This window comes from Tarenaya hassleriana, unplaced genomic scaffold, assembly GCF_000463585.1.
Source record: "Tarenaya hassleriana unplaced genomic scaffold, ASM46358v1 Cleome604, whole genome shotgun sequence".
Taxonomy (NCBI): domain Eukaryota; kingdom Viridiplantae; phylum Streptophyta; class Magnoliopsida; order Brassicales; family Cleomaceae; genus Tarenaya; species Tarenaya hassleriana.
This window is the reverse complement of record NW_010968547.1, coordinates 1-17,544: the sequence shown is the minus strand read 5'-3', so window position 1 is coordinate 17,544 and position 17,544 is coordinate 1. Positions and strand designations below refer to the sequence as shown.

The 17,544-nt window shown below is 35.4% G+C and overlaps 1 protein-coding gene and 1 pseudogene across 1 annotated transcript; both read left to right on the top strand.

Moving 5' to 3' along the window:
* The first annotated feature begins 4,320 nt into the window (after positions 1 to 4,320).
* Positions 4,321 to 6,357, top strand: LOC104799773 (heme-binding protein 2-like). Its single transcript, XM_010522413.1, has 2 exons — positions 4,321 to 4,570; positions 5,733 to 6,357. The coding sequence occupies exons 1-2, from the start codon at positions 4,359 to 4,361 to the stop codon at positions 6,184 to 6,186; spliced, it is 666 nt and encodes a 221-aa protein (XP_010520715.1). The 5' UTR covers positions 4,321 to 4,358; the 3' UTR covers positions 6,187 to 6,357.
* Positions 6,358 to 7,178: 821 nt separating this feature from the next.
* On the top strand, positions 7,179 to 15,005 carry LOC104799772 (annotated as a pseudogene).
* Positions 15,006 to 17,544: the final 2,539 nt, after the last annotated feature.

Genomic DNA, 17,544 nt, shown 5'->3' with positions numbered 1-17,544 from the left:
CATGTAATTCAACCCTTTAATTTATTGGTAAATCAGTTTTTGGACTATATCTAATGTGATTTTACATATAAGATGGATTAAATAAAATAAAAAAATCGGTCAATTCCAAATCACATGGTTGATTTTCAATAAAACGAAACGTAAAATATTTATCCTACTCAAGTTCAGATTAATCTCGATCTTGATTCAAAATACTCGAATAGACTATTACAAAAAAAAAAAATCGGTTAGTTGTCTAGAAAATCTCATCATTATATATACATATATAATTTATCTACGTGTTAAAAAATTAAGAATTTAGGATAAAGATGCATAGCCAAGACCCAAGCAACGTGCACCATGATGATAATAATATTAAAAAAAAAATCGTATATAAACACCTGAACTTTTATAAAAAAAATTAAATAAATATCTGAACTATAAAATTTTTAAATAAATATCTAGATTTTTCAAAACTTTCACATAAATACCCAAATTTTTAAAAATTTACTAAATAAAACAATATTCGCAGACGACTAAGTCATCAATTATCAATGAATTTCGTTATAAGTAAAACGCCGTTAATAAATTTTGGTTTTATTTGGTAAATTTTTAAAAGTTTGAGTTTTTATGTAGAAGTTTTGAAAAGTTCAAATATTTATTTGGGATTTTTGTAAAAGTTAATGTAGGTATTTTTATTCGATTTTCTATAATAATAATAATATGGATACTTCTTTTTTTTGGTTCTTGTAGTTATATTGAGATTTTCAACATAAGAAATTATATATCATTTGCCACTGGTGACAATGTCTGCCAATTAGTTTTTATTATTGTTTTCTCCTTTGGAGACTGAACTGAGTCAACTGACCGACGCCTATAAGCATTGGAAAAAAAGTAGAAGTGTGTACAATTTAGGGGCCAAAACGATCGAAAAAAAAAGATCATTGTATAAATGTTGGGTCCATTTAAAATGAAAGTTTTTGATGCATCACTGTAATTTTAGAAATATTTTTCAAATTCGAATATCTTTATTAGAAAGTAATTTCACATCGTTCGAATATTTGATATTCACCTTAGGGTCGAATAAGATGCTCGAGAATGGGGCATGTCTATTGTATAGCACTCATGTGTGATACATATACATATGGCCTACCAAAATAAAAAAAAGGATTGTTTGATAAATAAGCCACTCACATATTTGGTTCCAACTTTGGGCGGTCAAGATGGAGAAAAGATCATCTGTCCCCATCTTTGCTTTCTTTAAGCCTTTGGTATAATGGACAACATGTGCTCCTTGTTTCTCTATTATGTTAAAAAAAAAAGTTCATTATTTTTCATAAAATAATATAAATGCTCGGGTTGCCTACTATATAGAAAGATTGGAAAGAATACGATATACATTTATATTTCCCAAAAATTTGTTATAAATTTATTTTTATATCTATGTGTAGAAACTTTTGACAGATGAAAAACTTGTGGGAATATTTTATTGTATGAACGACCTTGCTTTGGTATGCTCCTAAATTCAGATTTAATCTTTCTATATTTTCATTACATATCTTAACTTCTTTTTTTCATTGATTTTTCTCTATTTTTTCTTACATTACCACCTTTCTTAATACATTCAATGAATGATTTGATCCGATATATATAGAAAACGATATAATGGAAAATCAAATCATTATATATATATATATATATAATAGAGAAGGGTCGTTTCCAAGTCTTCGCCAAGCGCCACTTTTTGAAGTAAAAATATAGAAATAAAATGACTAATCGAATTATGTTTAATGATTAATATATTGTTATATCAATAGAAAATCAAATAAGAATATATGAACCAAATTATCTTCAATTAGGAAAATAATGGTATAAAAATATAAAACAAGAAATGTAGATAATGTAACTATTTAATTAGTAATTTATTGATAAAGTTAAAAATTCTTCGAAAATTTTAAAAATATATGAAATTTGTGTAATTATTACATAAGATGACATATTTCACTCAACACTCAATATTTTATGAAAAATAAAAAAAAAATCTTATTTACAGTATAGTAAATTACTAAATTTTAATTATCATTTGACATAAAATATCAATTAGAGTTCTGAATTTTTATACCTACTTTTAAAAATATTTAATTAATACCATAATTCGCGCGACTTGGAGTGAAATAACACTAGTGTATATACCTGCCACGTGGATATTACGTGATTATCCACTCATCAGTGTAGTGTTTGTTACAGAAAAAGGCACGAGCCAAAAAAAGGGCGGGAGCCATTTTTTATTTGCTTGATCGCCAAGAATCTTCATTGTCGCAGCGAGTGCGGTAACTCTCTTTTCCAGAGGCTAAGGACAAAAAAAAAAAAGCCGAGCTTTTTCGTTAGATACTTCTAATTTATATATATATATATATATATATATATATTTTATAAATTTTACGAAATTATATTGATCACAATTCGAATACAAGAACTACTAATTTAAAAAATGCAAATTATTTTATCGATAAATAATTATTCATGATTTCTAAATTGATAAACTTTAGAACTGCTTTCCATTTTATAAATATCTGTTGGTCAAAAGTCTCATGAAAATCTCAAATATATTTTTATCATAAGGTTACAAAGTGGTACTTAAAGCTCAAAACCGCAATCAAAGTAGTTAGAGCACTCAAATCCTAATTTTGGTCTCCACCTTTTTTGACATTCTCTTAGCCATGCAATCATTAAGGTTAATGAAATTTTATATATATAACTGTTGGATTTTTTTTTACCTTATAGAATTGCTATGTCATTGGGTGGAAAAAAGAATATCAATTTTATTTTTATTTGCTATGTTTTTTATTTTGTCTATTTCATCTTTATATATAACTTCTTCTTTTTTTTATAATCGGGTATAATGAATCGAGATCCGAATCATACACAAGTCATGTGATTGGAATTATATTCATCTCCCAAACTTAAACTTCAGGGACGTAACAAAGACTATGTCATTGGGTGGAAAAAAGAATATCAATTTTATTTTTATTTGCTATGTTTTTTATTTTATCTATTTCATCTTTATATATAACTTCTTTTTTTTTTATAATCAGGTATAATGAATCGAGATCCGAATTAATATCGGAATCATACACAAGTCATGTGATTGGAATTATATTCATCTCCCCAACTTAAACCTCAGGGGCGTAACAAAGATTTTGTGTACACCTTCTTATATATAACTTGATTGACCAAATAAACATTATTTTATATTTCGCGAGACAAAACTTGGCAATTCACTATGCTTTTGTTTACAAGATTCCGAGTTCACTCACGCAACTCGTGTGTTAACGGAAGAAAATGACTCTGCAACCGAAAATGCATAGATAACGGCGAAGAAACTCGACCGACAAACTTATCCGACTTCCCTTTCGAAAAGACTTCTTTGCCCTCCCTCGCCCCTGAAACGCTCTGTTTCACTGAATCCCTCGGTTTAGTTTTATCCTCCGGTTCAACGGCAGATTTCCTTCTCGGTTCATTTAATTGCAATTGTACTAGAACCTTCCTCTTGAAACAGAAGTTCTTCTCACTAGCAGCAGTCACCATCCCGACACTCTACTCACAAACACAACACTCTAATCCTGATTTTTTTAAAAAAATATAACTATTATAATTATGATCACTTTCATCAGAGGGAAAACATTTGTGTTTTTTTTTTTGAAATTTTTAGAATCTACCCCTCGTCAAATAAATTGATTAACTCAAATACGGTTTAATAGTTTCAAATATTTGTAATATAAAACTATATCAATGATAATATATTAAAATTATGAATAATATAATCTTTTGCTGTAAAAAACTAGACAAAAAGATAAATTTTTTATTAAAAATTTTAAATATACAAACTTTCGGTAAAAAAAGGACCTAACACAAAATTTTGTTATGCACTATTTTTTTGTAAAAAAATAAAATTGCTGATATGAAATTTTCAAATATAAAAAATCGCGAATACAGTTTACCAAGTTTTTATATAAAATTATCAATTCAATTAATAAATATACGAAAATTGTATTTTTCAAAAATATATACGATAATTTCAATTATATTTAACATGATAAAAATTACCACTCCTATGACCTATTGTAGTTGGATTTGATCCAGTTGTGTTTTAACTTGGGTTTCAGAATATTTAGATTTCCAACAAAAACCAAATCAAATTCAAATCTTGACTATGAGCTTATATACAGGTGGGCTTTAGCTTTTTATTGGGCCTGAAATCGTGGGCCTTGAGAGGCGAAACGACATCGTTTAGAAGGTCAAAACTCGCTTACTTCGCATCAGTGACAAAGGCCCCCGAAGAGGAGGAAGAAGGGGAGAGAGAGAGGGTGCTCAAGAAAATGCAGAAGCCATGGATTTGGGTCGCCTGGAGCATCGTAGTAGCGATGTTCCTCTGTGTTGCACGTCACGGCGAAGCGACGGAGACACCGCAGTACGAGGTTGTACATACGGAATCGGACTTCGAGATCAGGCTCTATAGAGATTCCGTCTGGATGTCGATCACCGTCTGTGATCTCTCCTTTCAGAAAGCAACTCTGTTTGGCTTTCATCGGTAATTTTCTCGCACGTTCTCTCTTGTTTTTGTATTGTTCGATTTCGGTTTGGATTGCATGTCTTATGGGTTTGCTGATTTTGAGGTTTATTTGTTAATCTGAGGAATCTAATATCGGAGTAGACATTTGTGTACTGCTAAGTTATCGTATTCGTTTTTTTGGTTGGGATGTAGGACGAAGCATGGTCGTATTTCGATTCGGATTGTTTCGTTTCTTGGAACTTCATCCGTTCTGTTGATTTGGGAATTGGGACTGAAATTGTCTCTTTGGAATGAGAGATTGATTGTCTAACAAACGACTAATCATATGCCAATTCATTCATTCTGTCACTGTGAAGCAAAAAGAGATACAAAACATTCTTAACTAATGTAGACATTGATTGTGTAATTGCTGAGAATCATATGGCAATTCATTCACCCTTTTCTACTGCATTGAGAATTTCGTTCCTGCCCCTCTAGTGCCGTTACCGTCACTGTTACTGCATTGTATTCGGTGTCTTCCTTTTGTGCACATGAAAAACAATCTTTTGGGATCGAAGAACTCTCTTGAATCTTGATTGATACTTCGGTCTTGGTAATGATTCTCGAGGTCATCTTAACTAATGTTTTTCATAGCTAGGATCGAAAAGTCGGGGTTTTTCTTCCTGCTCATCGCATGGCATTAGTCATTCCGAAATATCTATTGCGGCAAACCGTTTATTTATGTGAAAATTGAGCTAAAAAGCTTCAATAACTAGGTACTGTTGTATATTTTACTGCGGCGCTGAACCATCCATTTAACTCTGGTGTTAGTCACCCTGTGCATGGTTTCCCTGGCCATGCCGTCGGAGTGGAAGCTTTCTATTTGATTTGATTTCTAACCGGAGTTATTATTAGTTAATTTGTACGTAACGAACGGAGAATTTGGATGACTGGTAGAACTTGGCATGTATCCCGACCCATTTCTAGTTTTCAGCTTTCGCTTATACTCGGTACACCAAATTCATGAATAGATGTAAAGTTATAGGCTTGGAAATATCAAGCACCATATGAACCAGATCAATGTTTGTTTGGAAACCTTTCCCAATGCTTTTTTGCTGCATTTATCTTCTTTCTCTGTTTTGCTTGAAGAACATGGGCAAGCATATAATAACACTGTTCATATGATGATCTCTCTTCACAGTTTGTTTCAATATATCCAAGGAGCAAACCTGAACTTCTCAAGGATCCCGATGACATCGCCGGTATTGACAAGCATTGTTCCCGAGGCCGGACCGCTTCATTCGTCAGCCTATAAGGTCTTGTTCTACCTGCCGGCAAAGTTCCAAGCTGATCCACCGGTGCCTTTAGCCGAGCTTCACCTGAAACCCTACAAGTGGGACTCACACTATGTGGCCGTAAGAAAGTTTGCAGGGTTTGCAAGAGACGACAGAATCGTGAGAGAAGCGGAGAAGCTCGGGATAAGCCTGAGAAAATCTCTGTGGGCAAACTGTACTTCGGATGAAGGCGATTTCGCTTACTCCATAGCGCAGTACGATTCCCCGTTTCGATTGATCGGTCGGAAGAACGAGGTTTGGGTTGACGTTGTTGCAGACGAACTTGGCGCCTGCAAATTCAGCGGAGTTGCTGTAGCCTGAGGTGATATAATGTGGGTATGTACGTACGTATGTATGTATTGTATACGTGTGTGTATATACGTGTATTGTACGTAGAAACAAAAGTCACAATGTCTAATAACTATATCGCCCATTAATAATCTAGTTTGGTACAATTTTTTTGTAGAATCAAATAAAATGTTCCCAGCCTAATCCTATTATTATTATTATTTGCTTATTTATAATATTTCAAAATATATTGAATAATTTTCTAAAAATCCTATTAGGTATTTGAAATCGGTTCTTAGACATAATCTCAAGATCTAGTTGGTGACTAATGGACCACATTGGATATTACGTAGAACTATGCATGTTGTTTTTATTCTTAATCTTTTGTAAATCCAATTTTTATTGTTTTTGTCTAATTTTGTTGAAGAGTTGATCCAACTCAATTCCATATCAATATAAGCGGTGAATAATTAATATTTCGGTTTATTTTAAATTTAATTATTTTTATTTAAATTTTCGGTTTTAAAAAATTCATATCATGTAATTAAATCTGATTTGTATTTGACACACAAACCGAGAATACGACCTTTTTTCCACGGACTAATTAGATCTTAAGTAGAATTTTGTTTGCTGTTTTTCTATCATCAATTCTTATGTTTAATAAAATATTACAAAGAATTAATAAATCATAAAATTTCGAATTGCGTTTCAAGTTAATTTACATTCAAAATGTTCAATTATAAATATTTTTCATTTGGTTTTTCTATCATATTTTTAATTGAGTTATATTCACATCCAATGGATAAATATTTAGTTTCCTACAAAATCTATTTTTTACATTTATATTAGATAATGTAGTTTAAAACATTTCGTAACAAATTTATTTTAAATATAAAGATTAATAGTATTCTACTGCGGTGAGTAAAAGGACGCGAGTTAATAACGTCTAATATACCATACGGCAAAAATGCCATTGGAGATGGATTTGTTCCATTTTTACCCATTTGAAAAACAAATTAAGAAAAAGCTCAGTGAACCGTTCGGCTTCTCTTCTCTCTCTTTCGATTAAAAAAAAAAAATTCGTTGAACGAGAAACCATTTGTCTTCGATTCGTTCTTCTTCGCAGATCCCTCATATTCCCAATAACTCTCCTTGTTCGTTTCAATCGATCACCCAGAGAACAATCCGATCTGCTTCTCTGCTTCCACGTCGTTCTTTTGATCTCTTTTCGGTTGTTACATAGTATCTAGGGTTTACGAGGAGGATTGTCGAAGGGGATTGATCGAAGGCAAGTGGTGTCTCTCTATTCCTCTCGTTTTCGCTTCCGATTTGGGTTTGTTTTTGTTGGATCACGAGGTACAATGAGGATTGTAGATTCATAAAGTGAATGTTCGTGATGCCCCTTGAAGCGATTGGGTATTTTTTGGGGCATAATTGATGCTGGTGAATACTATGTATATATGGGATTCGTCAAAGTCCTTGGATTCATAGGAAATACATAATCTGGTTCTAAAACGTTCTCTCATTTATCTTCAATATTAGCTGTAGGACTCCATATGCATGGCTTTCCGTATGCATTTAGGTCGTTGGTAACGTAATTGCTTGATTCTATCGTTTTTTTGAAGCAATTCTTTATGGAAACATTTTCAGGTGAGTGATTTGTATTTACTGAGCTTGGGTTTGCTAATCTTCTTATGCTTATAGTTTATTGGGCACGGAATTAATAGTTTATGTTTGATTATAATTCGAGTTGGAGTTCTTTGCCAGGAAAATTGTATTAGCTGTCCAGTTCCCCTACTCTTTGGATTTGGGTGTTTTTAGCTTGGCTTTTTGATAAGGGATGCGATTTGTTACGCCTTTTTTACAGGTTGAGGTTTAGTTGGATGGTTGTGCAGTAGCTGCTGAATAATGATCTCAAACACAACAGGAGATCGAAGGTACGTTTATGTAATTGTAACTATAAATCTAACCTTTGTTTTGTTATTAAATTTGCTATGTTTTTAGTGTTTTAGCTGTTTTTTTATCAAATGACAGTAGCGTTATCTTTTAGACAAGGTTTTGTAGTTGTCTGGAGTACTTTTTATATATCTTTTCTCGGTTATGCATCCAAGTTTCCGACATGGCCATAGCATGCTTACTTCTGAACCATAGAATCATTATATGCAGATCTATGCTATATCTATAGGATACAATGACTGCTAGAAAGTCTGTTTTATGGGCCACAAATTTGCTTTCTTTGAGTAAGCCTGTTGGGTTGATGGTTACCCAGGCATGATCTTAACAAGAATCCAAGTAGAAATTGGGACCTATAGTTTCATTTTCTTCTGTGCTAGAACACTGTAACAGTACAAGCTAGTTTAGCAAAGGAGAATAACAGTAAAGTACATGTAGAACTTTATTAACCCAGCTTGCTATGAAAGCCGCCCTTCAATAATTCTTTTATATTTAATTGTTTCCATTGCCTTATTATTAAAGTATTTTGCTGTTTATTTTACCCTTTGCTAACTTATTCTTTGCAAGAATTGTCTATTCTGTTTTTGTGGTCGCTGAACGTGGCTTTATTGACAAGCATTACATTTGTTGGATCCAATCATCAGCAGATGGGGTACTGCAAGACGAAGTGGCATGACAATATTAGGAAAGGTTGCAGTCCCAAAACCCATCAACTTACCGAGCCAAAGGTATTTAATGAATGCTTGGCAACGTTATATTCGTTTTATTTTATTAGTGTTGATATGTCCATCTGTTAATTTAGTCCCACTCACTTCTTTTTGGCATTTTAGGTTAGAAAATCAGGGTCTTGACCCTAATGTGGAAATTGTGCCCAAGTAAGTTTCTACACCTCTCTTTATCTAGATACCACTTCTCCATTTTTTATCCCTGAAATCCTGTAGTTTATTTTAATTTTCTCTTTCAAATGTGTAATTAGGGGAACCCTTAGTTGGGGCACCAAATCATCTCTGAATGCATGGGGTTCATCATCATTGTCACCGCGGACTGAAAACAGTGTTGGTTCTCCAAGCTATCTCAGTAATCGTCCTTCTTCTGGTGGAACTGGCACTCGGCCATCAACTGCTGGTAGCGATAAAGCGCATGAATCTTCTGCTAATGCATGGAATTCAAACTCTCGGCCTTCATCAGCGTCTGGTATGTTACCATCCAATCAGGCGTCACTTGCACCATCTCGTCCACGCAGTGCAGAGACTAGACCTGGTAGTTCCCCGTTATCCCGTTTTGCTGAAACTGCGCCAGAGAATTCTTCTGTTTGGAGCCAACATGAAGCAGAGAAGTTGGTAAGGTTCTCGTTAACTTTACATAAGTGCCTATGTTTGTCAACTCTGCCTAGCATCAACATTATCCTCTTTGGTATTACTACTTTGTTTATTAAGAGTTATGTGATTAGTATTTCATATTCCTTCCGATTAGTAGCTGGGAAGTTACAATAAGTCCTTATGTTTGTGAGACAGTTGATCCGAATAGAATTTCACCCGCAGGATGTTTCATTTGTGGTTGTTGAGGAAACATATTCAGGGTGCTGTGTTTGTCAGATATGCAAGTTATTATTTTCTGGTTGAGTTAATATTGTTTAATGTGTAAGAGCATCTCGACAACTTACAGGGTTGCATGAGCTTGAATGAGTGATGTTGGAATCGGGTTATGATTGGCGAAAAATTTAATGCACATTTTTTCAGGGTTTTACAGGATATTTGTGTTCAAAATGACCCAAAGAAACTATTTTTATGTGCTATATTTGGCGGAAAGTTTGATGTTTGACTCGAACAGTTTGAGATTCATAATTCTTTAAAACTAAAATATTTAAAATCTGCAATATGATTTTGTGAAACACAACCTAGTCGCTGTGATTTCGCTTCAGAAGTATTGAATAGCAACTGTGTTTATCGATACCCTTTCGATTACCTTTTTTGTCCTTTTTATGTTCGAAATCCATCCTTCGTTGCTTTTGACTATTTTCTCTTTTTCCGCAGGGAGCAGGTCCAACAAAGAATGATGGGTTTTCTTTGGTTTCTGGAGATTTTCCTTCACTTGGCACTGAGAAAGCAAGTACAGGGAAAGAGTGCAGAGCCACAAGGTATAATGCGTTTTACAGTCAAAATTGTTGTTGCACTCATGCATACTGCTTCCTTTTGAATTTGGGTTGTTTCTACTTCTTGTCAATGCCATCAAGATTCAAGAGAGTATCACCAGGCACCAGCATTTTCCATCATTTCTCCCATCTTCTTGCTCTGTGTGAACTTTGTTAACATCTCATTCACTTTTACAGTTGCCTGAAAATGTTGCTGTTTTTAGCTTGAGTTAGCCTTCTCAATGTGGCTTGATCTTCCTACTCGAATTTAGTCTAAATTCTCTCTAGGAATGCCTGTGGGAGTATTGACATGTTCATTTTGTTTTTGTAATATTAACTAGGAGTTATTTCTTATAAATGCATCACTATTTTGGGTTTATTCTGTGTCCTTTTAAAACCAGTATCGAAGGGAGTGGAGAATCCAGAAAGATTTTTCTGTAGGAGAGAGACATGAATGCTAAAACAAATTAAACATTCGGGGATAGTGTTTCTGGCATGGGGTTGGTTGCATACTTTTCCGGTTTAACTTATGCGTAACATATGTCTCTTTAGGCTCTTTGGATCACATTGATTAAATACTGTGGATGTGATGGACTGTATTTTGATAAGTAGATTTGACTCATCAGACATAGTACTTGCAAACCATTTATTCACAGATCATGGTCCTCATGTTCGTCCTGGATCATCATCTGGAAGATCAGCAGTTGCAGAAGAATGGAGTATAAATTCCATTGAAGGTTCTTGCTCTCAAACTTCTTTCTCTTTTCTCATCAGAAGCCATGCAGGTCTGTGCATTCTAGTTTGATAGTTAATACTCCTAAAAATTACTTTCCTGAGAGGGGCTTAGTCCTTTGTCCATGTTTGTCTGCAAGCTTCTGAGGGATCATGTTGCTGCATTCTCATCCACATTTTGTTAGCATGTTCTATATGCACATTATACCAGATCATATCCTTTTTACGGATGGCTTTCCTGCAGATGCTAATGTAAGGGGTGGAAAAGTCAATACGTGGAGAAGAGATCATCAACCATGTGGTGAAGAGGGACCCAGGCATGGCTTAGAGGAAAGGCAAATGGATCCTCCTGGTCCACGACCTTATACTAATGCTAATTTTCTTCCTCCTCATCACTTTGATGGTTGGCGTGGCCCTCCAATAAATAATCATCCAGGTGGTGTTTGGTACAGAGGGAGCCCCCCGCCGTATCGACCCCCAGTTGGTCCTGGGGGCTTTCCCATGGACCCATTTTCATATTATCCTCAAGTCTCGCCTGCCCCTGGACATGGTGCTGGTCCCAGGGTCAACCACCCTATGAATGTGGATATGTACAGACCTCCGATGCCAGATTCTTATGTTCGCCCAGGGATGCCGATTAGGCCTGGGATTTATCCTGGTCCTGTACCCTATGAAGGCTACTATGGTCCTCCAATGGGCTACTGTAATCCCAACAACCGAGATATGCCTTTCGTGGGGATGCCACCTGGTCCCTATGGTTATAACAAGCACTCCGGTCAAGGTGGATATGATCCAGCTGGCAGGTCATTGAGTTCAGAAAATTTCGAACCCGGCCATTCCAAAGAAATACAAGGACCATACAAGGTTCTTTTGAAGCCTCAGGAGGGGCGGTTTGGGAAAGATGAAGCAAAGAGGGAAGAATCTTTAACAAATAGGGCACCAGATTCTGAGAAAGTAGTTAAACAGAGGCCGTCTTCAAACAATGACAGGAAAACAGAAGTCAGAAACGAAAGACACATGGAGTCAAGAAGAATACTTGTCAGTTCAGAGGCTTCTTCTGAAACCTGGGATGGCGGTTCTTCAGAAACTGCCAAACCAAAGTTACTTGCGCAACAAGTAAAGTTTGAGGCATGTGGCGATATTCAATCAAGTAATGAACAAAATGCTGCCCCTGGAGACCCCAGTTTGTTTCAGAAAATAGAGGGCTTAAATGCAAAAACTAGGACTACTGATGGTAGGCAAAATGCTTCATCTGGATCCAGTACAGACGAGCAAGGAAGAAAATCACAAACAATAAACTCTGAGAACTCTGTAAATAAAATTCCGACAAGAAATCCTCGGATTATTCATGTACATGATAACAAAAGCCGAGACTCCTATGAAAGGGGTGGTCAAGCTGCAGTTAGGAACACTGAAGAAGCAGCCATGTCCAGGTCAGTTGTGATGTATCAGTAGTATTTTGGTGGTTTCTGCTGTGCTTTATGCTAGGAAAATTTGATGTTTGTATTCACAGGAGATCTACTCTCGGGACTCATAGCAGAGCTGATTATCAGAGCGAAGGAAGAGTGATGAACAAAGACAGTGATGGTTGGCGGAAGAATGCTGCTATTCCAGTCTCCTCCAGTGCAATATCAGCTACAAGCACAGAACGATTTGCAAAAGTCCATGTGGGTGTCTCTTTGAATTATGACTCCAACCAAAAGCCTGGGCCTGTTCCTCTGGTGAAGAATGAGAGAGAGTCCAGCAGGAAAAGGCTCGTGCAAAATTAGAAGAGTTGAATAGGCGTACCCAAATAGTTGAGGATTCAGGTAAAAGCCTGGAAGCTGATTATGGTACAACTGAAGATCCTGGGTCTCTTTCAACAGCAGTGTTGCCATCAAGGTCAAATTTGGTCTCGGGCCATGTTGTGCAACAATCCCGCGAGGCAAAGACCACCATTGGGGGTGAAATTTGTGAGGGATCAACTGGAGAGACTAGAACATGTGCTGTGCCAGAGGTAACAATCTCAATTGAGGTAAGTAGTGCAGCATCGAGCATGACAACTGAGTCAACCTATACAAAAAGAAAAAATAATAGGAACGGTAAGAAAAAGCATAAGGTTGAGGAGACAACAACGGAGAATACTTCCGGACATGTGACAAAAGAAACAGAATCTGGAGGCAAATCAATTGAGACTGGTAAGGATAAGGCTGCTGAAACTGAGTTGCCATCTGACTCAATTCCATCTCACATGGATTCGAAGGAATTGGGTGACTCTGCTGAGAAAATCACTTCCTCGGTTAAGGAAGAGGCCCAAGGCAGAGCTAAGAGCCACTGGAAATCTCAGCATTCACGTAGGCCTCAAAGAGGTTCACAGGGCAATAAGCCTGCTGAGAAGTTTCAAGGCACTGATGCTGTTATCTGGGCACCTGTGCGTACACAGCCAAAAGCTGATATCCCAGATGAAGCAAGCTATAAAGCTGCCGCTGAATCTGTTGCCTCTGCAAGTATTGGGCATCAAGCGCAGATTAATTCTAAAAGCAAGAGAGTGGAGTTGGAGAGATATGTACCAAAGCCCATAGCAAAAGAGATGGCTGGGCAAAATGTCAGTAAAAAGGAAGTAATTGCTCCAGCAATGCCAGAAAATGCCCAGGAAAAAAATAGCGGTTCTGAAGGTACTGAAACACTTCACCTTTATGGTTCAACTGCAGAGAAATCTGGGTCTGAAAAGTCAAGGCATGGGAATGGTCGGATGAACAAGCAAGGTAGAGGACATGGATCATGGCGTCAGCGGGGACCTGTTGAGTCTACTAATGCTTTAGAAAACGGGCACTTTGTAAACCGGAGAACAATGAATTATCATCAGCATCACCAATCGGATAAAAGTGATGTAGGCTTTATCAGAGAGCAACCGGCATCTCATGATGATGAATGGAACGATGGGTGGAGTATGATTCCCGAAACTCAGAACTCTGGGACGACTGCTCTTCAATCTGCTGTTGGAAAAGATGAAATGACGGCACAAACTCTCAGAGGCAACAAGGGTGGAGGAAGTAACTATGGTGACCACAAAAAATCCAATACCCGAGATTTTAATAAAGGTTATGTGCAACAGTTGGGATCTAATGTATGTCAATCAGATTCGCGTGGTGCTTCGAAAGACAATCATGGCCTTGGGGATCGTTCGGCTTCTCATTGGCAACCAAAGACACATGCACCTGTTGCCTCTAATCAAGGAGTAGGTAAGAACGGTAGTCCCGAAAGTATTAGTGCTGAAACTGATAGAACTAACAAGGACATGCCCAGTGATGAACATCAAGGGTTCGCTGGAGAACAGAGGACAACAAGTCCTGATAGACATGTTCAGTCTCAAAACCAAGCATCCTCAAAAAAGGAGGTTCGAGTAGAGCAAAACTCGAATTCAGGGTTCCACAAGAACAAGGGACAGGGCCGATATTACGGAAGGGGTCATGACTCCCGAGGAGATTGGGGTTCATCGGTGGAAGATGATTCACACCACCAGAGGCCACAGTCAAGCAGGGATACACAGAGGCAGAATACCCGTTACGAGTACCAGCCTGTTGGTAATGTAGAAAAAGCGAAAGAGAGTTCTCAGACAGCAGGTCCAAGATACAGGGAGAGAGGGCACAGCCATCAAAGGCACGGTGGAGAAAGTTTTTACCAACGGCAAAGGGGCAGTGACCGGAGAGACACTGGTTATGATTAGTGGAGGGAGAAACCGATATAAAGCTTCTCTTGTTAGATTTTAAGAACCGGTACACCAATCTCATTGCAGTTTGCAATTACTCTTATCGAGGACTCGATTTCAGAAGTACATGTAACTGTTGTATGCACCGATTGGTGGTTGCCCGTGTGACCGGAGTAGCGGAAAATCCCGAGCAGAAGGTGTTTTAGCAGCAGAAAACAAGACTTTCTCTGAGAGGTAATATTTTCTTTCAGTTTCTTAATTTGGTAATGCATCTGAATTGAGCCTTTTGTATGGGACCATCTTGTGTTGGCAATGGAAACTATATGACATGTTCCTTTGATTTGAGTTTTTGTTGGCTTCTCTTTTTCTCATGGGTTGCAAAACTCTCACACTAGGACTTGTGTAACATAGAGGAAATCTAATCTTCTTTGGGTTAATTAGTTTAATAGTATATGCCATTTAGCCATATTTAACCTTGTTTTGATGGCAAATAACTCTAGTTTTTATGGAAATTTTGGTGGAGGGTGGGGTTTTTGTTTTTCCTTTTCAAATGAGATTTGCTAAAGAAAAGGGCTCTTTTAGTTCTTGTGTATCTTCAAAGCTCTTTAATTTAATGATTGCTTTATGATTCTAATTTAGGACTAATGCTCGCATTTTATGAACAAATGTTTAGATGGTTTTGCACGCTCTTACCTCCATCCAAAAGTAACATTTGTTACCATCTGCAAATAATTCTGCTTGGAGATTTCATTTGCCCATAACCAAAATATACCGCTTTGTAAAGAACGAGAGGAATCCAAACGTGTTTTTATTTTTTTTTATCATCATTATTATTTGTATATGTAAAATAAATATAAAGGACCAAGCCCAGCCATTAGACTAGTTATTTTGGATTTCAGCAAATTTTTTATTCGGGTTTAGACTGTTGAATTAAAAAATATAACCAATTCTCTTTTTTTTTATGATCTTTTGGTTTGGTTTCCATTTAGTTTTGGTTGGTTTATACTATATTTTTATTGCAAAATGTAACTATTTTCTAAAAATAGTTGTACTTTGTATTTATTTATTTATTTTTATCTCAAATTAAATTTCACAATTAAGATATGTGGATTGTAATCATGCATTCATTAGAGGGTTGAAATTAGTTCCGATTGAATTGATTATACTCGAAATGGTTGACTATGTTAGGCCTCTATATCAGCATTTACCTTAATGCTAACAGCTTCCGGGTCAACAATGATTAACTCAATAGTTTGGGAATTCTTTTATATATATCCTTTTTAATCTTTAACGTCGTGAAACTCTCTCTTAATTATTATTTTGTAAAAAAATAGTATGGAACATTCTTTTTATAATGCATATAATATCGGTGGAAGAACAAAGTACAAAAATTATATAAAATCTGTAAAAAAAAAAATTGCAACCCAAAGGCAATTAAAGATACTAATTAAGGTGGTATCTTGCATGATTCTGACTAGTGCTTAAATTTCCAAAATGCCGAGAAACTTCCGAAAGAGACAGAGGCTTCAAGCCGAAGGAAAACGATAGCATTTCATTTTGAGCTCGAGTCATTAAAAGGGCTTAATTTTTAAAACTCAAGAAAGAGCGGATTATGCATTAAAAATCTATAGAACATTTGATCATCGATTATAATATATACCATTATTTTCAATTAATTTGCATAGTATATTCTAATAATAAATACACTTTTAAGAAAATATTTTTACAGGGTTTTGTTATCACATGAAAATGTAGAGTAGGTGCTTTGTTAACGTTTTGTTTTTATTCCCAATAATGCACCTTCTCTTTTGGCTCCATATGCTTTTAGTTAATCGAAACTGCTGAGTTTAGGTGGAATTTCAAGTCAATAATACGTTATTATTGATTAATAATAATTATAATTAATATTATCTTCAACTTTTGATCAAATAGTAACTATAGTATGCTACAAAGGGAATATTCTCCGAACATATTATAGCCTCTAATATAAGTTTATCTTATCCTCATTTTGGTCCGTGACTCCTAATTTATATGAAAAATGAGAATATAATTTGACCTTTTTATACACTGTTATAGTCCATAATAAGGTTGACCGCTTAATATCCAGCACGCAACTTGTTTATAAAATAAAAATTGAAGAATAATTAATAATATGTAGTAGAGATATCTTGTCATATTGATGTATCTATAATTTTGGACCTGAAAATATTTTAAAAAAACATAGAAATTGACAGGATTTGGTGTTATGTATATTTTCAAATCAAAACACATTGGAGTTTTAATTTATTTGTTGATTTGTACAGTTTCATTACACATTATTATTGGAGATTATCTAAAACTCTAATCCCATGAATATTATCCAAAATAAATCTCAAACCATCCGTACTGTATTAATCCAAATACATATAATATGTTTCCTTTTAACCTAAATACATCTGTAAACTGTGATATATATATATATATATATATAGAGAGAGCATATATACATGTTATATATATAAATCCTACATGGCATGTGGTTAGTATGTTTTGATAAAACCAACTACCGTCCACTGGCTTTCATGCCTAAATTTAACTACTAGTATATAATGATAAAATTATTAAATACGTAGCCTATATTCTGTAAGAAATCAACATAAAAGTCGCACCTAACCTAATATGATTTCCTAAATGAATAAAAAAAATGCATATACGTTTTGAAAAACATCCAAATTAAAATTTTAAATAATAAAAAAACATATTCAAAGATCAACCATTCACAAAACCAAAACCAAATCAAGTATATCCAAAACGGCACAATTTTTTTTTTGTTATTTTTCAACTCTATTTTTATCTTAGGGAGGGTCTCCAAATAAAAAAAAAATTGTTGGATTTATTATTCTAACCA